Source organism: Leucoraja erinacea, chromosome 14 (assembly GCF_028641065.1).
Source record: "Leucoraja erinacea ecotype New England chromosome 14, Leri_hhj_1, whole genome shotgun sequence".
Lineage (NCBI taxonomy): Eukaryota > Metazoa > Chordata > Chondrichthyes > Rajiformes > Rajidae > Leucoraja > Leucoraja erinaceus.
Window position 1 is genome coordinate 39,301,115 of NC_073390.1, and position 24,013 is coordinate 39,325,127.

The 24,013-nt window shown below is 46.5% G+C and overlaps 1 protein-coding gene across 1 annotated transcript in view; it reads left to right on the plus strand.

The window, feature by feature from the left end:
* xxylt1 (xyloside xylosyltransferase 1) overlaps positions 1-24,013 on the plus strand; it is a 55,437-nt gene that overhangs the window by 18,483 nt on the left and 12,941 nt on the right. Inside the window, exon 3 of the mRNA XM_055646212.1 lies at positions 5,247-5,379. Within this exon, the coding sequence (XP_055502187.1) occupies positions 5,247-5,379 (133 nt within the window). The remainder of the gene's footprint in view (positions 1-5,246; positions 5,380-24,013) is intronic.

The window sequence follows — 24,013 nt, forward strand, 5'->3', positions numbered from 1 at the left end:
TTAACTTTCCATCCGAGTGTTCTGTCTTCAGCCTGGTTCTCATTTCTTAATAAACTGGCAGGTGGAGGAGGTGATATTTGACTCCTCATCTTTTGTCCATCCGTGCAGGTCTGCTCCTAATCTCCCTCCCCTCCCCCATGTGGGAATGTAGCCAACCTGTTGCAAACCAGAATATATCTAAACAAGATTTAAAGTGAGTACAAGTTATTTAATATACTTGTAATTGTAAATACCATCCCATTTAATCTAAAGCTAGTATTTCAGTCTAATGATACAGCACCATTGAATTTTCTCAATGCCATCAGCTCTCCTTTCATTCACCGGTTCAGTTTAAAACATGATAACATGACAGCTGTGGAGATAAACACATCCACCGTCACGGCTTCCCCTGGGAGAACGGCCTCGCTGCACTTCACTTGTTTTACAGAAAGAGTTTATATTCAGATTACTGACCTACCTTCATGTTGCCTCGGGAAAGCAGCCAACATAGCCAAGGACCACTCAAACCCTGGTCATTCCCTCTACCCCCTACTCCCAATAGCCTGAAGATACAGAAGCTTGAAAGCATGTGCCCCCCAGTTCAGTAACATCTCCTTCCTACTGACCAGTCCTCCTATAAGCCTGGATGTAAGCCCGATCTTCCAACCTACTTCATTGGACACCTTGGACTTTTTCTCTGTAATTGTAACTATAATGCTGTAACATAATATTCTGCACTCTGGGTATTTTTCTCTGTACACTACTTATTATACCAGTCTATGGCTTGATTGTACTTGCCTATGGTATAGGGTGATTTCACGAAAGGTCACTGGATCATAGATCCTCACCCACATGACCGCAAAATTTAACTGCCAGTCGAGGTGACCATGAGGCACAGCTATCCTACTTTAGAGTTCAGAAGATAAAGAAAAATGAAGGTAAAGACAAGAGAGCGCTGAAGGGAAAATAACAGCGGAAGTTGTTGGCCGTGCAGATATAAAGATCGAAAATATCGGGAATTATCGCGTTTGCTCACTGCATTTCATCAAAACATCAATAATGCATTAGTTCTGATGAAATGCAGTGAGCAAACGCGATATTTCCCGATATTTTCGATCTTTATATCTGCACGGCCAACAACTTCTGCTGTTATTTTCCCTAGTCTTTACCTTCATTTTTCTTTATCTTCTGAACTCTAAAGTAGGATAGCTGTGCCTCACGGTCACCCCGACTGGCACAGTTATTTACAGCTCAAAAACTAACCGTTTTCGCGGTTTTTAACGGGTGTGAAAGTACGCGTTTCTAGCATCAATAACATGTACTGGAAGTGACGTTTGTACCCCAGTTAAATTTTGCGGTCACGTGGGTGAGGATCTATGATCCAGTGACCTTTCGTGAAATCACCCTATAACCTGATCCGACTGGATAGCACACAAAATAAAGCTCTTGGTACACATGACAACAATAAACCAACTGAGAAGAATTAGAAAACAAACATTTGTGAATCTGTGTAGCAAAGTCTTCCCATTCAGGCGTTCCCTCCCCTTCACATACAGCATTTTCAGGAGAGAATGTGGGAAAGCAGCCTTCCATTAGCTGCCTGTCCACCATTTTCATGTTGGTTTGCTCCACAACCAGTGTGTCTGATACACAGGTCCCAGCAGATACTTGTCTCAGCTATTCTAACTGTACACAAGATGGGGCAGCTCCATCTCTCCACACTCCTCTCCCAGTCGTACACATTCCTGACTTGGAAATACATCGTCATTCCTTCATTGTTCCTGGGTCTACATTGTAAAATTGTCCACCTATTAGTAATGTGGCAGGTCCTTTAGCAGAAGAACTACAGTGATTTGAGAAGGTGACACTAGAAACATAGAAACATAGAAATTAGGTGCAGGAGTAGGCCATTTGGCCCTTCGAGCCTGCACTGCCATTCAATATGATCATGGCTGATCATCCAACTCAGTATCCCGTACCTGCCTTCTCTCCATACCCCCTGATCCCCTTAGCCACAAGGGCCACATCTAACTCCCTCTTAAATATAGCCAATGAACTGGCCTCAACTACCCTCTGTGGCAGAGAGTTCCAGAGATTCACCACTCTCTGTGTGAAAAAAAAGTTCTTCTCATCTCGGTTTTAAAGGATTTCCCCCTTATCCTTAAGCTGTGACCCCTTGTCCTGGACTTCCCTAACACCGGGAACAATCTTCCTGCATCTAGCCTGTCCAACCCCTTAAGAATTTTGTAAGTTTCTATAAGATCCCCTCTCAATCTCCTAAATTCTAGAGAGTATAAACCAAGTCTATCCAGTCTTTCTTCATAAGACAGTCCTGACATCCCAGGAATCAGTCTGGTGAACCGTCTCTGCACTCCCTCTATGGCAATAATGTCCTTCCTCAGATTTGGAGACCAAAACTGTACACAATACTCCAGGTGTGGTCTCACCAAGACCCTGTACAACTGCAGTAGAACCTCCCTGCTCCTATACTCAAATCCTTTTGCAATTAAAGCTTTCTTTACTGCCTGCTGCACCTGCATGCCTACCTTCAATGAATGGTGTACCATGACACCCAGGTCTCGCTGCATCTCCCCCTTTCCCAATCGACCACCATTTAGATAATAGTCTGCTTTCCCGTTTTTGCCACCAAAATGGATAACCTCACATTTATCCACATTATACTGCATCTGCCAAACATTTGCCCACTCACCCAGCCTATCCAAGTCACCTTGCAGTCTCCTAGCATCCTCCTCACAGCTAACACTGCCCCCCAGCTCTTAGTGTCAATCCTCATCCAGATCAAATATTGGAAATAGCTTGCCTTCAATACCCCCTCACTCCATTTGCCACTCCAATTCCTGTTTGCCAGCCAGTTCTCTATCCACATCAATACTGAACCCCCAATGCCTTGTGCTTTAAGTTTGTATACTAATCTCTTATGTGGGACCTTGTCGAAAGCCTTCTGGAAGTCAGATACACCACATCCACTGGTTCTCCCCTATCCACGCTACTAGTTACATCCTCGAAAAATTCTATAAGATTCGTCAGACATGATTTACCTTTCGTAAATCCATGCTGACTTTGTCCGACTAACTTCCCAAGGGCAGCTGGACATGGCCAATGAGAGCCATGAGTGAACAGTTAACCTCTAACACTGTTTGTACAGCTTATAACTGTTCAGAAATGTACTTGGCAACTATTTAATCATTTAATACAAATGATTGTGTTTATCTTTACAAAACTAAAATACTCATTTTCAATAATGAAATAGTTTTTGATCTGAAAATGAGATCGATCATTTTGTACTGCGGGGAAAATGCACTAAATCCCAATTGTTAGAATGGATTTGCCAAGAATTCTGTTTCAATGAGAACTTGTATTCTCTGTGGGAAATGAGCAGTTGAAAGCTCGGTTACGCAAACATTGTACTGATTTTTATTGAACTTTATACCAAGGGAATGCCTAATCCATAGAACAAATATTGTCTTTCATTGAAATGGCAGCTTAATGAAGGAAAAGTATTTGAAGCTGCTTCACAGTTGGGGCAAGGCATTCCAGTTGACCAAGAGTCCAGAGAAATCAGTTGAGTTTATTGTCATGTGTACCGAGCTACAGTGAAATATTAAAGGGCTGCCTTAAAGGGAAAAAAAGATGGAAGAGGTAGTCCATCTCTCTGGCCCTTTAGAGATAGAGAAAAATCTCTCCATTTCTGAAAGGGGTGAATAGATTAAGAAGTTCGAGGCAAAAATGGGGCTTTGTGTGTTGTTGGGGTGAAGAAGGCAGAGTGTGCCTGGCTCCTGAATCATTCTGCTGTCATTGTGGTTCGGGCTCTGTCAGAGTTAGTCATCACTTTACGGTTAGGTGAATGAGAACAATGGATCTAATTATAATGGAGTTGCATTAACCAAAGTGTTTTTGGTTAATCAGGATTATGTGGCCCGTCGGGAAATGAACAGTTTAGCACTGTTTTTACTCAAACATTAAGCGATTTATAGCTGAGTTGGCAGCAACAGGGCTCAGAGCAGTTGTTTAGATATACAGATACAATCACCTGGAGCAATATAGATGATAGGCACAAATTGCTGGAGTAACCCAGTGGGTCAGGCAGCATCTCTGGAGGAAAAGGATGGTGACAGGTAATAGGAATGGGGAACCCTGGATGTTGAGGCTTGGATAAAGAGAAAAATGGATGCTTGTAATGGTAACTACTGATGGAGACGATCCATCAAGAGAATAAAAAGTATAACGAACTTAGTAAAGCTAAGAGATATAATACAAAACCATTGACAGGTGGCATTATGGTATATCTGGTGGAGGTCTATAAGTATATTCATGGCAAAAGAATACCCTGGAAGAGTGAGTGCCCATTACAGACAACCTGTAAAGAGATGGAAGGGATGGGGTGATATCCTAAATGAATATTTTTCACCAGCATGAAGGAAACATATTGTGGTTGGGGGATTCTATGAAATGGGGGGGGGGGGGGGGGGGGGGGGGGACTAGGGGGGGTGGGGGGGGGGGGGGGGGGGGGGGGGGGGGGGGGGGGGGGGGGGGGGGGGGGGGGGGGGCGAGAGACTAGTGCAGGTCTGCACCTACAAAGAATAGGCGGGTTTTTCTCCACGTGCTCTGGTTCCCCCCCCCCCCCCCCCCCCCCCTCATTCCAAAGATATGCAAGTTTCTATGTTAATTGGCTTCTGTAAATTGCCCCAGTGTGTAGGACATGGAACTGGGAGGATGGAGGTTTGGGGAGGATCCGTGGGTTGCAGGCTGGAATGTCCTCCCTGGAGACAAATACTCAAGGCATTATCATGCACCCAGACAACTACTTGAATGTCCAAGGAATTGGAAGGCTGCAGTCCTGATGTGGGTTAATGGGACTAACATAAGATAGAACATGAAAGGCCGAATGGCCAGCCTGTTTCTGAGCTGTACCTCTTAGACTCAACATCTCTAAACATTTACTGGTTCATTGCCACAAGAAACAAATGAAAAGGAAATGAGCAACACCTTTCATAACATGATAGACAATAGGTGCAGGAGTAGGCCATTCGGTCCTTCATGATAGAATGAAGCTTACTGTAATTCTCACAGAAGTCTCCATTTTTCTTCCATGTTTGTTCGCTTTCTCTGACCATGTACAAAACAACATTTAAATTATGTGTCAGAGATGTTTTAGAGCTTTTGAACGAGCATAGGATATCATGCATCCTGTCAATTCCCACTGACCTCGACCTGAGCTGACGTTTTTTCCTCCTTTTGTTTTGTAGAGTTGACGCATATTGTGCAGTTGGACCTGGATGTGAAGTACATGTCTAACATCAGGGAGCTGTTTGAAGAGTTTGACAAGTTCCAGCCTGGAGCTGTTCTGGGTATCGCCAGGGAAATGCAGCCTGTTTACAGGTACGGAGATGACCACTGGCTCTGCTAAAGCCTGGCCAGTGCTGAAGTGAAGGTGATGGAGCACAGGAGGGCTGATCTGGCAGACGTGACTCAAATCATCAGGGCATTGCACATGAGGGTTAGTGCACAGTCTTGTACCCAGGGTAGGAAAATCAAGAACCAGATATTCTCGGTTTAAGCTGAGAAGGGAAAGCTTTAATAGGAACCTGCGTTGGCAGCTTTTCATGCAGGTTGTTGGGTATAGAAACAGAAACATAGAAAATAGGTTCAGGAGTAGGCCATTCGGCCCTTCGAGCCTGTACCGTGATACAGTGTGGAACGAGCTGCCAGAAGTGTTAGTTCAGGCAAATGAAATAACATTTAAAAGACACTTGTATAGGTACAGGAATATGACAAATTTAGAGGGATATGGGCCAAATGCGGGCAAATGGGACAAGCTTAGATGGAGTGTTTTGGTCAGCATGGCCGAGTTGGGCCAAAGGGCGTGTTGCCCTGCTATATGACTATCTGGTGCGATTTCCATTTTCTGTTCAATCCCTGTAGACTTGGAGTTGAATAAATTGAACTTAAATTGAGAAATGTTCTATTGCGAGAGGGAAAGATGGCGCCTGTTTTATATTCCACCCCGTAGCTATTTTGGTAATATTTTTACTGCCCTAATATTTGATGAACATATCTGCTCTGTACCTCTGCATTACATAACTGCATAGAAATAAACAAATTCTGAAAAATTACAATGAAATAAAAATCGATGAAAAGTGTAAAAATATCATTTATCAATGACACCTTTTTAAAGGTTCTTCTATCGCCACTGCTTGATGACTTTTTAAGGAGAAAATCTATAGAAACAAATTGAATTCACAATTTTTAAACAAAACGATGAAATAATCTGTGCTGAAGGATTTCACAACTTGTCCCACAGGGCAGATGAGGGAGGTGCTGTGATTCTGGCAAAACGCTCAGAACAGATCTGTTACCACAGCAACCCAGCGCTGGAGTGATGAGTGTTAGCAGTGTAGTTGATCTGCTGCAGTGGTTTTTGAAGAGCTTTACTTCAAACAAAACAAGAGGTGATTGAGGGGTCTGCACTGCGTTTATAAGTTATAGACTAATGGAAGGTGAAATGAAGCATTTCCTGAATGCCATCGTGTTAATCTGACGAGTTGCAATAAGTGCACCTTCATGTATAATAGAAAGTCTCCTGAACAGGAGGTATTTATAACCCAGGCCTGATAATGAGGCTGAGTGTGGTTTCATGTTTGAGTATCGGTGTCCAGATGGGAGTTGGAGAGTTACAGGGCCACGGGCTCCATGCATGGCATTTGCTCTGCAGCTTCTAGGCATGTTGTTCTGGCAGCAGATAGGTTTGGGTTTATTGGACCAGTTCCCAGAGACACAATGGATGTTTTCCACCCTTGCTGCTTCATCTGGAAAATTCAATGTGCCTTTCAAGTTGTCAACCTTCTTTTGCAGATTGTTACCATTTCACTGAACTGGTCCAGCTGTTGTGAGACTAATTTACAGGTTTCCATGTCATGAAGGCGATCGCTAACTGTCACTGTGTTTTAGTTTAGTTTATTGTCATGTGTACCGAGGTACAGTGAAAAGCTTTTGTTGCGTGCTACCCAGAGAATATGATCCAGAGAAATGGGAGAACATGACTTCAAAATTTGTTTCAATGAAAGCAGCAAAACAATTCAACCATGTCAGATAGATTTGAAAATCATCATCTTTATTTGATTTCTCTCATAAAATAACCTTTTCCAAATGGAGTTTAGAAGCGACTCTGGGGAAGGATGACCTCTGTGATGGATCACAATGTGCTGGAGTAACTCAGCGGCTCAGGCAGCATCTCTGGAGGACACGGACAGGTGACGTGTGGGAATAAGCGAGTTCAGTATTCCGACTGCGCATGCCCGGGTCATAGGTCACTCGCTATAAACATTCTCGGCAGCTGTGGTGCTGCGTTGTGTGCACGCCTGCATTTTGTCCGTGGTCGGGGTCCGGCCCGGATCTCCGGCACTGCGGGCGCTGTTGAGTTGCTGCTGGACCATCCCCGTCCCATCCCGGGTGTCCCGTCTCTTGGCCGGCTGGAAGCCCAGGGCCGCCACTGCCCGGCGGGTCAGGCAGAGCTAAGCTGGAGCCAGGTAGCGGGAGAGCGGGGTGCAACAGCGAGAGAGAGGGGACAGATGCCAGTGGGAGACGGGGGGACGGGGATGGTCCAGTGGCGGTTCGGCAGCGCTTGTGACGCCGGGGACCCAGGTTCGATCCTGGCTGCGGATGAGGGTCAGGTCTGTGTGCTCGCTCTCCCCTGTCTCCCACTCGCATCTTCCCCGTCTCTCGCTGTTATACCCCGCTACCTGGCACCCCTGTTCCTCATATTAAATTTATGTTCAAACATAAATCATGAATAAAGATAAGAATTTGTACACAGTTTATACAGTCAGCGCTTCGTTCGCTTTTTCTTTCTAGCGAGTGTCCTTTGACAAATCCCATGATTCCTCGTGCTTTTCGGAATGCCGACCTCACTTATAGAGGGGGTGGTGGGACAAACCCTGTAAGTGATGGATGGACCTTGAGGACGTTACAGGAGAGAAGGGTATTAATTGACAGATGGTTGGACTAAAGCTGAATACTTGTGTGTTCTCCGTGATACAGTGCATCTGATGAGAGAAATTGAGATACAAAGAATGTCTTTGCATTCAGCAATCTTATCAGCAGTGCCTTAACATTGACTGTTTCTACTGCATTGGCCAATGTGATTCAATCAACATCACCAACATGTGAAGTCTTCAGTGAATGCTGTTTGCTTCACATTTGTACAGCAAAACCGTGAATATTATTGGTGAACGATATTTGCCCTTGAAAGTTTGCTCATGAAATTAAATTGAAAGTTTCTGTCTACTGCATGAAGTTAGTTACAAAAATCATGTCAATGGCATGGGGTTTTAGGGTAGAATATAATTTGAGAACTTGCCAGAGATTATTTAATCTCTTACATTGTCGTATATCATAGACTGAGATGTGGACCTTTTCACTCTGGGCAGCAGAAGGTTTGCGTGGATGGTGTTGAGAAGTAAAGTGGATTGGATTATCCACACACAATGCTGACAGTATCCACTCCCCTTCACCTAGTTGTGCCCATGACCATGCTCAGCACCCGACCCATTCACATTGCCCCCGTCACTCCTGAAACTTAACCCATGGTGTTTGTAGCGTAGGAGGCTTTCTCCTCCTCTCAATACTCCAGACCACTGATTATTGTTGAATGTGTTTCTATGGCCCTTTCAGACAATGTGTCCAAATTGTGGCTCCCTGTGCACTGAGGGCATTCTTGTCACGTTCTCACTTCATAATATGGAGCACGGAGAAAGAAAGGGAGAAAAGCAGAGCAAAGGGCAGCATCTTTTAGAAAGGGAATGGCAGTTATGTTGAAAAGGATTCTAACAAGAAAACTCTTTTTTTAACTGATTCTTTAAATAAAGAGTCAGAAATGTCCAGTAGTACATGGCTAACACAACCAAGGTGTCATAAATCCAGAGCAACAAAAAGTTGCACTTTCAGGGACAAATTCCCAAAAGCAGAGTGCCATCTCTCCTGGAAAAAGATGGTTTTACAATGTTGAGCTGGTAAAATAATGACAAAATCTACAGTGTAATTTGTAGACGCTAAGTAAGTAAGTAAGTTTATTGGCCAAGTATTCACATACAAGGAATTTGCCTTGGTGCTCCGCCCACAAGTAACAACATGACATACAGTGACAGTTGCGAATGACTCAGAAAATACTAAACATTAATAATAATAAAACATTAATGATAAAACGCCATTGATCAAGCATGTTAACCAACAAAATACCAGATCAAAAGGAGGCTACAGATTTTTGGCTGTTGAGTAGAGCAACTATTTGTGGATAAAAACTGTTTTTATGTCTGGCTGTGGCAGCTCTGACAATCCGGAGTCGCCTTCCAGAGGGAAGTGATTCAAAGAGTTTGTGGCCAGGGTGAGAGGGGTCAGAGATGATCTTGCCCGCTCGCTTCCTGGCCCTTGCAGTGTACAGTTCATCAATGGAGGGAAGGTCGCAGCCAATAACCTTCTCTGCTGATCGGATGATTCGCTGCAGCCTCCAGGTGTCGTGCTTGGTGGCTGAGCCAAACCAGACCATGATGGAGAAGATGAGAATAGACTCTACGATGGCCGTGTAGAATTGGACCATCATTGCCTGTGGCAGATTGTGCTTCCTCAGTTGCCGTAGGAAGTACATCCTCTGTTGTGCCTTTTTGACTGTGGAGTCGATGGTAGCCCCCCACTTAAGGTCCTTGAAAATGTTGGTTCCCAGGAACTTAAAAGACTCCACAGATGTGACTGTGGTGTTGTTGATGGTGAGTGGGGTGAGGGGAGGGGGAGCTCTCCTAAAGTCTACAATCAATTCCACTGTCTTAAGAGCATTGAGCTCTAGGTTGTTGCGACAGCACCAGGACACCAGCCAAAGAATCTGGAATGTTGAGAAAAACAGAGTGATGGAAGAACTCAGCTGGTCAGGCAGCATCTGTGGAGGGAATGGGCAGATAACATTTAGGATTGGGGGTAGACACAAAATGCTGGAGTAACTCAGCGGGACAGGCAGCAACTCTGGAGAGAAGGAATGGGTGCCGTTTCGTTTTGAGACCCTGCTTCAGACGCCTCGACCTGAAACGCCACCCATTCCTTCTCTCCAGAGATGCTGCCTGTCCCACTGAGTTGCTCCAGCATTTTGTGTCTTATCTCCGATTTAAACCAGCATCTGCAGCTCTTTCCTACAAACAGACAGTTTGTATCACTGGAGCAGCGGGGAGAGTGGGGGTTGTGTGGGATAGACTGATAGCTGCTGCAATGAGTCATTAAATGAGAGAGAACCTGCTGAGTCACCAAGACTGATATCAAATATCTCTTCACTTTTACCATGATCACTGCCAGAACAGTTGCATCAGATCATCTACCACCATTCTCATGCCATTGGATCAGTTAAACAATTATTGTGAAACAGCCATAGGTTCTAAATATTAATTATTTAAACAAAAACCTCAGCAAAAATAGTTCATAGGTTCTAGGTGCAGAATTAGGCCATTTGGCCCATCAAGTCTACTCCGCTATTCAATCGAGGCTGATCTATCCTTCCCTCTCAATCCCATTCCCCTGCCTTCTCCCCGTAACCCCTGACACCTGTACTAATCAATAATCTGTCAATCTTTGCCTTAAAAATGTCCATAGACTTGGCTTCGACAGCCTCCTGTGGCATTGAATTCCACAGATTCTCTACCCTCTGACTAAAGAAATTCCTCCTCGTCTCCTTTCCAAAGGTATATACTGCCAGAAGTGACTGTCCTACATGCAACAGTGACCACAAATATTTCTTTGGCTGTGAATTGCTTTGAGATGTCAGTGAGAAGAACAATTTAAATGCAGGATGTGTTAAATTAACTTCACGAGTGGCACCTTAATAGTCAATAATTTTATGGCATCCTCTTTCTCTGCATGGCTTCTCCTAACTTTGGTTAAACACACAAAGTTGAGACTTATTTTCATCCATGTATGCTAATCAAGTCCTGTTAATTACTTGCGGAACATTGAGATCTCTCAGCATTCAGCATCACTGCATAATACTGTAATTTATACAGAGAACATTTCCCCCTCACTATGTTGTTCCTGTAAAGGCTTGCTGTAGTGCATTGAGAACTTCCTGTGTTTGTAAAACCATATTCTGTAAATGTTATTTGTTTTGATAGATTGTCAAATGTTACCTCTCGGATGTGGTTACAAACTGGCTTAAGGATCTCAAGGAGGTTGTTAGCAAACCCCTGTTCTTCTCTCTCATGAATGATATTGCGTGGTTGTACTTCAATAGAAAAAGCTTTTATTCAGAGACACTATGGCAGTTCCCGCTCACCACTTGCGTCTGTTGTGAGGCCACACTTTGGGTGATGAGATCCAAGTGTACTACTAGCACCGTGCAGTTCCTGGGGCCAGTGTCACCAGGCAATGTGTCCATCCACCACACCTCTGGAAACTCAATTAAATCACACAAACTCCTACTTGTCAACCTTTTGGGAGCAGAGAAAGGTCCAGGAGGCTTGCTTGCAGCAGTTTCATCCTATCCACATGTATTTAAAATGAGAAAAGTGGAGTGTGTTCCACATGATGTTGGCTACTGTGAATTTAATGAATTGTGGAAGACCTGGTGTAAATAAAGAGCTGACACAACATGCTGGAGTAACTCAGCGGGTCAGGCAGCATCTGTGGAGAGCATGGATAGGTGACGTTTCACTGAGTAACTCAGCGGGTCAGGCAGCATCTGTGGGGAACATGGATAGGTGACGCTTCACAGAGTGCTCTTTAATCTTTTCCTTTTTACGTAGCTATAGAAACATTTAGAGGCAGTGTGCTGTCTGCCATACATCTGTAGATATTCAATAGTATTTGGTGACATTCTGAATATTCAGCTTTTGCAGCAAGGCGGCATAAAAACATATCCAACTCTCCCACCTGAATACAGTTTGTTTTCTCTGAATCTCACACTCGGATTCACGATGTACCCGCACTCTGGTCACCTGCATGAGGAGAGGTGTCTTCTATTGATATGCTGTGTCAGAAGCAACTAGTTTAGATGGAGACATAAAGCTGGAGTAACTCAGCGGGTCCGTTCATCTTTTTCCATGTTGGTCAAGAGTCAGCAATCAGCGGACTTTGTCCCACAAGTTTCCCCTTCAGTGGGGAAGTCTCTGCCGCCCTGCACTTCTCTTCCAGTACAGCGCACATCCTCACTGCTGTCTGTTCATGCATCGCTGCACGTTCCATGGAGCTTCCTGTGTAGTTCAGCGCAGTGGTGTGGAACAAACCCGGGCACGTTCACAAGCTGTTGTGCACAAGACGTCCAACAGAGGGAGCAGCTACATCACCATTCACACATTTCAACCACATTCGGATTATTGCTCGGTATAGCATTACATTTTAATTCCAGTGGAATTGTGCAATGATAGGAGTACTATATTTTCAAAATGTCAGCATATTTATTGAATATTAATACTTTTATTTTGGTCACTGTTTCTGTTGCTGCGTACAGATATATAACTACTTTTGTTGCCAGACTGTTGTTGATATCATAGATTCTGCTCTTTTTCATTTCTTTCTGACTGCACCAAAACTGCCTTGTCCTTCAGTGGGTAAACAAAAATCTACAGATGGTGGTTTCCAAAGAAAGACGCGGTGCTGGAGTAACTCAGCAGGTTGGGCAGCATCTGTGGAGAGCACGTGTCTGGCCGGGACTGTTCATGGCTGATTCAGCCTCCATTGTTGATAGTGGGCTGAGAGACTGAGCTGCCTCCTCCGCCACTGTTTGCTGTGCCTCCCACAGCTGTTTCCTGGCAAGTGGAGCCTCAGCACTTGTACTGTGGAGGAGACAATTGAAACATGTAAAACCATTGTTCTGTGGCAGCAATGTAAACGTGACTGGTTGGGCTTTTACAAACCGTCACACTTTCTGCAGGATGTTGCTTAAACAAGGATTATGTTTCACTGTTAGTGAAGATGCTGACTCTGACATGCGGTTTTGTGTTGCTGCCAATTCTCTAACCCCTGGCCCAAACTTGTGGTTTCTTTACTGGTCCAAGAACTACTTGTTGGCGAGTGTCACAATCTGCATGATGAGAGCTGTTGTACAAGGTCTGGGAGTTTGCACAAGTCCATCCATCACTCTTAACGAGAGACACAGAAGCAGTTCAAAAGTTCAGCTGCCAGGGTTCTGCGATCGCTAACTACCTTTCACTGGGTGAAGAACTCTGTGTTTGTTCAGTAAAAACTGCATACGTCTGAATCAAAGAGCAGAGCAGGGCTCCAAGCTCGCCAGCACGAGTGGGATTCCTGCCTGAGTATTCTCACGTGTGAGGGGCATTGACAAATGCAGCGTAGATAGTGAGGATATTGGGGTCTATTTGTTTGTAATGTATGGCTGCAGAAACAGCATTTTGTTTAAACCTCACTGGTCCAAAGAGGTAAATTGACACTTGACTCTTGAGAACAGACGGGGTGGGGTGGGGGGGGTGGGGGGGCTGGAAGAGTGCCAAGGCCAGACAGAGTGGACACAGGTGAGGAGAGGTTTTGATAGGCAGGGTGGGAACATGTGGCCTTTGTTCAGATCAGGACCTATCAACCCCTTGCTTGTGTTGCGTGGGGGGGGGGCCTGTTTTTGGGGGGGTGGGGGGGTGGGGGGGGGTTTCTTCCCCCCCCCTCCCAGAGCCCACCAGCAGAGTGGACAGAAGGGTTCTGGAGAGGTTTTGATAGGCAGGGTGGGAATCTCTGGCCTTTGTTCCCACCATCTGCCTATCAACCCCTTGCTTGTGTCCACCAATTACCTGGCCTGTTTTGTTCAGCCTCTCATCTCCCCAAGGTTTCTTCCCCCCCCCTCCCACTCCCCACCAGCAGTCTGAAGAAGGGTTCTGACCCAAAACATCACCTATCCACCCCCTGAGTTTTGAGATACAGAGATACAGCACAGAAACAGGCCCTTTCAGCCCACCCAGTCCACGCCGACCAGTGATTCCCGCACATTAACACTATCCTACACCCACACGGGACAACTTTTACATTTACAAAGCCAATTAACCTGCGTACCTGTACGTCTTTGGAGTGTGGGAGGAAACCAAAGATTTTGGAGAAAACCCACGCAGGTCACGGGGAGAACGTACAAACTCCATACAGACAGCACCCGTAGTTGGGATCGAGCCCTGGTCTCCGGCGCTGTAAGGCAGCAACTCTACTGCTGCGCCACTGTGACACGTTTTGTGTCCAGCACTTTGTGTCCTTTGTGAAACCCAGCATCTGCAGTTCCTTCTTTCTTCAAAATAGTTCAACATATGTGTTGTATATTAAAATTTTAGCAGCTGCTTTTGAACCAATTTACAGTAAAATCAGAACCATTTTCCCTGGGTGGAAATGTCCAAGACAGCAGAGCTGTAAGGTGAGAGGAGCAAAGCGTAAAGGAGATGTGCGCGGCAGGTTATTTAAACAGTGGTGAGTGCGTGGAATGTGCTGCCAGGAGTCAAAGTCAATTTTATTCATCACATGCACCCGAGGGTGCAGTGAAATGAATTTGCCAGCAGCGACACTTAAAAAGAACACACAATACACAATAAAATTTAACACAAAAATCCACCACAGCATTCTTCAGTGTGGTGGAAGGCACCAAGGTTCAGTCAGCCCACCTCCTTTGTTCATCCTTAGTCGTGGAGGCAGATGTGACAGTGGTGTTTAAGAAGCTTTGACGTTTCCACCCTTGAAACAGATTGTGTCTATCTCAGGTGAAACATTCTCTGTCCGAACAGGCCAACATCCTGTTGAAAGTGCAATACCCCGGTACACATGACAATAAACTAAACATCAAACCTGCACCATCATTCCTCATCGATGGACGGATGCTAAGATCTTTGCTTCTTATCATTTTATAAACTCCCATCAGGTCTCCCTCAACCTCCGATGATCCAGTGAAAAATATTGTCTAATCACTCTTTATAGCCAATGCCCTGTATTGCAGGTAGCATTTGGGTCAACCTCTGCTGTTGTCTTGCAGAGTGTGTAGTTTGCAGAGACGTGCTGGCTCACTGACGCCACTGTTGGCAAGTCCCAGCTTCCAGAAATACAAGTACAGAGGTGTTCGTCAACTCACGCATCTCTCATTTAACTTTGGATTGTTCACTTGTTTTTTCTTGCCCACTGAGCAAAAAACAGTGCTGGAGGAACTCAATGGGTCAGGCAGCATCAGTGTGGGAAATGGACTGACAATGTTTTGGGCCAGGACCTCTTTCATACTGCTGTTTGTTTTATGCTCAGAATTCCAGCATCTGCAATCTCTCGTCTCCATTTTCTTCCTCGTTGTTCTTACTTTGTTGTCCTAGATTGACTTCATTTAAAAAATGGTGTCTCTGGAGAATGACTGAATATTTTTACATCTGCCAACTTCTGCACGGACATCCCATCCTCACAGAGAGTGGTGAGTTTGGAATTCTCTGCCTCAGAGGGCGGTGGAGGCAGGTTCTCTGGATGCTTTCAAGAGAGAGCTAGATAGGGCTCTTAAATATAGCGGAGTCAGGGGATGTGGGGAGAAGGCAGGAATGGGGCACTGATTGTGGATGATCAGCCATGATTACATTGAATGGCGGTGCTGGCCGAATGGCCGAAGGGCCGAATGGCCTACTCCTGCACCTATTGTCTATTGTTTGGCCTACCAGTGACAGCGTTGAGACTCCCAAACACTAGAGAGCCACAAAAAGCTGGAGTAACTCAGCGGATCAGACAGCATCTCTGGGGAGAAGGAATAGGTAATGTTTTGAGTTGAGACCCATCTTCAGATGTCCCAAGCTCCAAAGTCTATTGCTCACCTCCCCTTCACCCAATGCTAGCTGCTGGCACATCCAGTAACACATCTACGACCAACAGACAGACCCATGTAATGAGGGCAGCCAAGACCCTGGAACTTCTTGGGGCCAGGGTTAGATGTGAAATATAAGAGCAAAGAAATATGCATGTGTGACATCTGAAACCAAGGGGAAAAACCGGGCATGCGTATCGGGTCAGACAGCACCTGGAGATGGGTAATGTTTCCCATCGGTAACCTTTCATCAGGGCTGTGTTTTTAATTAAATTGAGTGGCATTGAAAGAGTAAGGTGTGGATGGGGTTGGGTGGACAAAGGGAAGATGTGTGGGAGGGTGGATGGCAGGAGAGATTAAATAACAACAGGAGGTTGATGTCAAAGGAAGTAGTGGTGCAAGACCAAGATCCTTCTCCTTCCCACGACATCTTCCAGGCAGGCACAGGGAGTGAGCCACTGACCTACCCTGTATTTAAATTTAAAATCTTTAGTTGTGCAAAACGTGCTCTGATCATCCGAGTGGAATGACAGCACTCTGCAGAGAGAGTTATTGAAACATCCCATTCAAAATCATTCAAACTTCTTTCCAATTTCATAATGCTTTTCATTTCTTCATCCAGACAGGTTTTTTTACATTAACAGCTGCCAGCTTGTTTGTTAACCCACGGCAACATTGTGATCAGGCCACTTACAAGATCTGTGCGGTGGAAACCAACAGCGTATTAAAAGCTTGCATATAGTCAATCCAGGCTGCCTTTTATCCACAGCACATGGTTTTTTTTAAATAAAACAATGATTGGAGTTTGTTGAGGCTGGCTGGTGTTGGGAGTGCAGTCTGCCCAGTTAGGTCTATCTGTGGTTGGTGGGTCAGACGGTGGTTTAGTTTAATTCATGTTAGAGATACAGCGCAGAAAAAGGCCCTTCGGCCCACCAAGTCCACGCCAACCAGCGATCCCCACACATTAACACTATCCTACACACACTTGGGACAATTTACAATTATACCAAGCCAATTAACCTACAATCCTGTACATCTTGGGAGTGTGGGAGGAAACCGGAGCATCCAGAGAAAATCCATGCAGGTCACGGGGAGAGAATAAAAGCTCTGTATGGATAAGCAGCCTTAGGATCGAACCGGGTCTCTGGCGCTGTGAGGCAGCAACTCTACTGCTGGTTGCACAGGGGGGTGGGGAGTCTGTGCTGCTCCTCTCGGGGTGCTTTCAGTGTATGGGCTTGAGGTGCCAGGATGGTCTGAAGCCCCTCCCCCCTGTCTGGCCTGGGATCAGGGGATCCCTTCCACTTTTACAAGGAGGCTTTGAGAACATCCTTAAATCTTTGAGAGGCTCCTGTGATGTGGGGAGTGTGCAAGTTTTCCATGAATCGTTCTCAGAGTCTGATGTAAGTAGAGCAGGTGGACAGACAACACAGCTCTGGCCCATTCTCTGTGTGCTTCAGTGAACGCGGCCATGATGACTTGGAGCTTAGCCTCCAACCATGCGAGTCCGTGACCATCAGCTGCTCAACCACCTGTAGTGATGCAAGTTAAACAATTCTCCATTCATCCCACAGGGCTACCGCAGTACAGGATGGGCTTGATAGACAGAGTTGAATTATGGGGTCAGTAAGTTAGTGTTGCTTGACATCAGCCTGCACTGAGATGAGGACTGGACTGTTGTGCAATTTAATATACAACATCAGTACAAGCTGTCCAACACCTAGAGTTTGTGGAGGTACAAGAGATTGCAGATGCTGGAGCCTTGAAAAAAGACTGGAGGAACTGAGTGGATCAGGCAGCATCTGTGGAGGGAACAGATAGACTAATGCCTAGTCATCCTCGATTTTCCAGCATCTGCAGTTCCTTCTTAAACTCTTCGAAGCAAAGTTCAGCTGCTACTGTAATTGTTGAAAGTGAGTATGTTTTACATTCTAGCTGTTATTGTTCGGAAATGTTCCATGCAGTCTTCCACAGATTCATGGTGTTAGCTTGGAGCTTTCTCATTCATAACTGACGAGACTTTACTGGACAGTTAAGTGCAAGGTCACCGCTTTTCTTGAGCTCCTGCCGTAGTTTCCAATTATTTTTGTCAATCAATGAGCCGTTTATTTTAATTGGCACTGATTTTTGTTACTGACGAGGCAATGCCATGAGTAAATGGTGTCAACAGGCACTGAGTGTCACCCCCTCCGGACCCAGCCATTAATGATAAGATAACGCTTCCTGTCTGCAGGCTGCCATCAGCAATCGGCAACAATGGAAAATGTTCACAAACATTGTGCAGGTCCCAGCGGTGGTTTCAGCAAGTGTGTTCCGATGCTGCTGGGAATGACGTCAGCTCTTGCTGCACAGATGTACAATCATGTCCGTGGCACATCGAACAGATCCTCCAGGATTAAAAAAAAAACTTGCAACATTTATTTTTATCCACTTTGAATGCATGGAAGTGGAAGCAAACAGATGTTTCCTAGTTCTCTGGGCCTGTTTATCAGTAATGTCACATTTATCACTCACCTGCATTTTCAAACAAGGAATGGATAGATGTTGGAGAATATTGAACCAAACTGGAGTACAACGTGTGTACTAGTAACTCCTCCTCATGGGTTGTTCCCATTCATTACTATTTGACAGCATCTCCTGCCACTGCCAACTATGCTATATTTGAGATGGCAATGAAAACCTACCATCGGTAGACTGGGAGAACGAATTGTGACGACGGTCTCTCATCATCATCTGAATGAGTGGTCTGCGAGGCTCGAGAGGTGCATGTGTGCTTTAGAAGTGTCAAACTGTACTTGTACACAGTGGCAAAGACTCTACACTGACTGGCCCGATACTGACTAGCCATATACTGACTAGCCATATACTGACTAGCCCAATACTGACTAGCCCGATACCACTGACTGGCCCGATACTGACTAGCCCAATACCACTGACTAGCACGATACTGACTGGCCCGAAAATAGTAGACATAGAAGGGGAGGATGGGGGGTGTGTGGGGAGAATGCGGGGGTGGGTGGGTGGGGAGGGTGTGGGTGGGCGGAGAGAGAGTGGGGGTGGGTGGGGGTGGATGAGGAGTGGGTGGGGGGTTGGTGGGGATGGTGGCAGGGTGTGCGTGGGGGAGGGTGGGTGGGGGTGGGGGTGCGGGTGGGGGGAGGATGGGAAGTACGTGGCACCCTGCCATTGCCACCCACAGCCTGAGAATCAGTCACTAAATAAAAGCGGGTGCTGGGCCTGTAATTAGTTTGTTCAGCAAGGCATGGAAAATGCAGGCAGGTTTTGCAGGATTAAAATACCTCAGCTGCCGACAACACAATTGCCGGTTGCATGTTCCTGGGTCCTGGTTTAGCCTGGACCCTGATATTCTCACTGCCCACACTGTACCCACACTCCCCACACTGTACCCACACTCCCCATACTGCCCACACTGTACCCACACTCCACACACTGTGCCCACACTCCCCACACTGTCCACACTGTACCCACATTGTACCCACACTGCCCACACTGTACCCACACCTCCCACACAATCCCCACACTTTACCCACACTCCCCATACTGTACCCACACTGCCCACACTGTACCCACACTCCACACACTGTACCCACACCTCCCACACTCTGCCCACACTGTCCACACACTCCCCACTGTACCCACACTGTACCCACACTCCCCACACTGTACCCACACTCCCCACACTCCCCACACTGTACCCACACTCCCCACTGTACCCACACTCCACACACTGTACCCACACCTCCCACACTCTGCCCACACTGTCCACACACTCCCCACTGTACCCACACTGTACCCACACTCCCCACACTGTACCCACACTCCCCACACTGTCCACACACTCCCCACACTCCCCACACTGCCCACTCACTGCCCACACTGTACCTAGACTCCCCACATGGTTCCCACACTACCCACATTGTGCTCACACTGTACCCACACTCCCCACAATGTACCCACTCTGTACCCACGGAGTGAACACTGCTGCACTGGGCTCTTGTGCAGACCATGTCCAACTTCATGGCTACAAGTGTACGTGTGGCTTCACACTGGGTTTGCGTAATTGCCAGGACGTGGTGTTGAAGTGTAATTAATGACAACTGGCTTAGCCATTGTCTGGCAACATTGTCTGTTCAACTACAAGCAGTACTTTGTGAATTGTGTGTGTCTGGGAATGTGTCTCATGTCGATGCCATATGTGATGGATCGGAGCTGAGTTTCAGTGGAGTGCGATTAATCGTGGAATGTAATCAAAGGAATTACAGGGAATTCAAACGTGTTTAATTGTCATATGTGCTGGCAACAGAACAGTGACATTCTGTCTTGCTGCAGCCTAACCAACAGGCACCTTGATGCTTTAACACAGTAAGAATATATAATAATCGACAATAAAATTAATTTACAATTGTAAAACTCAGTGACTGTAACAGTAGAATCCAAAGTCCATATTGCAACTAAAGACACAGTCCACAGAAGATCACAGTTGCTGAGGTTAGTGTTGCGATCAAACAAACTCATCAGGACGGCTGGCTCCGACCTGGGGACAGAGTTGGATTCACGGGAGGTTGGTCTTAGAGGGGAGGATGCTCCTCAGACTGGAGCATCCTGGACAATACAGTTCACCCCCTCCATGACACACTGGTCAACCTGAGGAACACCTTCAGCAACAGACTGGTTCCACCAAGATGCAACACAGCACGCCACAGGAGATCCTTCTTCCCTGTGGCTATCAAACTACAACTCCTTCCCCTTCTGTCGTGGGGTAGACTTAGACTGAGACGGACTGCCCCCCACCCAATCTTTGCACATCCCCAATCCCATTTCCATTCATCACTTCAACTTCGAGATGAGTGCGTGGCCAGGGTGGCGAGGGTCTCTGATGATGCTGGCTGCCTTTTTGAGGCAACGCCTCCTGTACATCCTTTCGATGGTGGGGAGGTGGGTACCCATGATGGATCGACCGGGCAGGTGGTAGGGAGGTGGGTACTGTAATGGGCCGACCGGGCTGGTGGTGGGGAGGTCAGTACCTGTGATGGATCGACCGGGCTGGTGGTGCGGAGGTGGGTACTGTAATGGGCCGACCGGGCTGGTGGTGCGGAGGTGGGTACCTGTGATGGGCCGACTGGGCAGTGTCTACCACTCTGTTCTTCATTCTTGTGCGTTCAAGTTATGGCCTTTACTCAATCAGTCAGTAAGCTCACCACCATACACTTATATTCAAGTATTCGCCATGTTTGATTGATTAAGGGGAGTGTGATTAGTCGTGGAATGTAAGCAGAGGAATTCTTACACATTCTTACCTGCCACAAGGCTGTCTGTTGAGTCCTTGTAAATACAAAGTGTTCCATTTGAATTAGTGATATATTGATGTTTTTTTGAGAATGGAATCTCTTTGTACCACTTGATTACTGTGCTGAATTTAATGTGAGCAGCTGTTAAATTAAACATGCCATCAGTCATTATAACGGGAGTGTGTGAGAAACAACTGCAGATGCTGGGTAAAACTGAAGGTAGACACAAAATGCTGGAGTAACTCAGCGGAACAGGCAGCATCTATCGAGAGAAGGAATGGGTGACGTTTTGGGTCAAGGCCCTTCTTCAGGTAATGGGACTGTTGAGCAGACAAGATGCAACAGATAAACAGTGTAATAGCAAACGGTAACCTTGGAAGCTTGACATTCATGACCAGGCGTCTCACTTCCAAACATTTATCAATAATTGAATTTATGGCTCAAAATACGGTGTTAAATTTATTTTAATTACTTTGAGATATGTTTATTCTTTATTTTCTCTTCTGTTTCTTCTGGCGCTGTGCCCTTCATCTTGGTGCTTGGTTAATGGTGATATTTCCATTGCTGGTTAACAAAGGATAAGTGAAAATACCTGAAAAGATTATAGAAGTAATCTGCTAATTGTGCATCTTGTTAAGAGACCTTTTCTTCATCAGCGGTCTCGTGGGAACCAGAGTAACGTGCCTCCTTGCCCGCTCTGTGGGTTCTGAAGTGGCAGATGAGGTCTGGGTGTAACATGCGGACATTGCCAGGGATTGCCACGAGTCAGTGAGGTGGTTTCAAGTTTCACGGGCTTTAAACACACAGTTGAAGATTTTTTGGTGATGTGGCGTTGGTGGAGGTTGCCACAGGAGGCTGGCAGCAACTGGATGAACAAACATATTGAGTCAATGTCCCCTATGTGGCCTCCCGGACACAGGTGAGACCCAGTGCAGCTACCCAACACGTGCCCGAGACCCAGTGCAGACTTAGAGACCCAACACCTGCTGCAGAACCAGTGCAGACTCAGCGACCCAACACCTGCTCCGACCCAGTGCAGACTAGCGACCCAACACGTGCCCGAGACCCAGTGCAGCAGACTTAGAGACCCAACACCTGCTCCATGGGATGTTACGTTGAATTATGCAATTGTAGGTCATGAGTTTTCAACACTGAACGGAGCATAGCTGATGATTAATGTGTGTGTAGAATACAAGGTTAAAATGAGGGGCACCCGAGGACAAGGTAGCTGTCCTAAAGGTATTACCAGGAGATAGACACAGAGTGCTGGAGTAACTCAGCGGGTCAGGCAGCATCTGTGGAGAACATGGATAGGTGACGTTTCACAGAGTGATGGAGTAATTTAGCGTGTCAGGCAGCATCTGTGGAGAAAAGGCATAATGACGTTTTGGGTCAAGGCCCTTCTTCAGACTGACCAAGAGAAACGTTTCCTTTGCTGTGCTTTGGGCCATGGAAGAGATCTGTGTGTTTCTTCATATCGGTTAGGTTATTCAAAGAGTGGTTACAAAATGATTTAAAATATGACGCACTCATTTTCTGTATCTCAGTTATGTAGGTTTTCTACATTTGCACCAAATCCGTCATCTAACTATTTGTCAGTGAGTCATGAACATTGTTCTCACTTTGGAAACTGTCCATGTCAGGATAAGAGATGTGTATCAGTCTCACACACTGTGTGGTCAGAGATCTCTCCAGGTCAGGCTGGATTGTACCCTTAGGGCCTGGTTTGTGAAGGGCCCCCCCACTCTGGGCTCCCCCACTCTGACCCAATCCCCCCACTTTGCCCCCCCCCCCTCCGAGTGGTGGTGCCATCGAGTGTGGCAGCCTCGCCAGCAGCTGTCTGTCCTTTCATCCTTTTTGTTATTTTTAGTCTGTCTAAAAGTTTGTTTTTGGATGTCTTTAGTTTTTTTATGTGGGGAGGGGGGAAACTGTTTTTCTCAGTCATTACCTGGTCGAGGATGCGTCTTTTCTCCGAGCCGCATCTTCGCCCCCTCCTCGCGGCCTACCATCTGGATTGGCGCAGCCTTTCCTGCCGGAGACCGGCCAGGGCTTCAGCGGCGGCGCAGCACTGAACTCCATCGCGGAGCAGGCGATGCATTACCGGGATCGCCCTGTGGAGCTCCGGAGGACCTGCCGACTTTAACACCGTGGAGCTGTGGTCTGCGGAGCTTCCAACCGCGGGCGGCGCTGACTTTAACATCGCAGAGACTGGGATCCTTGCCTGGGTCGCCAGCGCTGAATCTCCGCCCAGCTCGGCCTGCAGACTTCGGGAGCCTCGGTCTCCGGTAGCAAGCGGCCGATTCGGAAACTCCAAGCCGCTGAGAGTGTTCTTCCATTCCGACGTCGTAGTTTCACCATCCCGGCGAGAGGGCCTTAAACATCGGGCCGCCGTTGCGGCGACTGCGGAAGCCTCAATAGGCCCCGTCCACGGGTGAACAAGAGGAAGAGGACTGAACTTTGTTGCCTTCCCTCACAGTGGGAAACGTTGATTCCGCTGTGTGGGATGTTTTATGTTTTAAGTTAAATTCTATAGTGTTGTGTTTATCTTATTTGTGTGCTGCATGGTAACTCAAATTTCACTGCACCAATTGGTGTAAGTGACAATAAATGTCCTTTGTCCTCTCACCCTATCCGCTGCTCCCGGTGCCCTTGTACTTTTCAGCCTGGACATTGAAGGCTCCGTTCCACTCGGCTTCAACAGCCAGTCCAGGCTGCATCATGCGTGTGTCAGACAATGAACGATGTGGTCAGTGTGATGATCATTTTTCCACTGGCCCTTCCTTGTACACGTCCAGATCTCCATTTCTGCGCAGCATGACAGTAACAAACCTTTGTGTTTATTTATTGGAGCGCTGTGATGCCGGCCAGAGACGTGCTGAGTAGATTCACCTGGGGGTTGCCTGCGACGCAGTGTCTGGGTTGGAGGAGAGGCTGG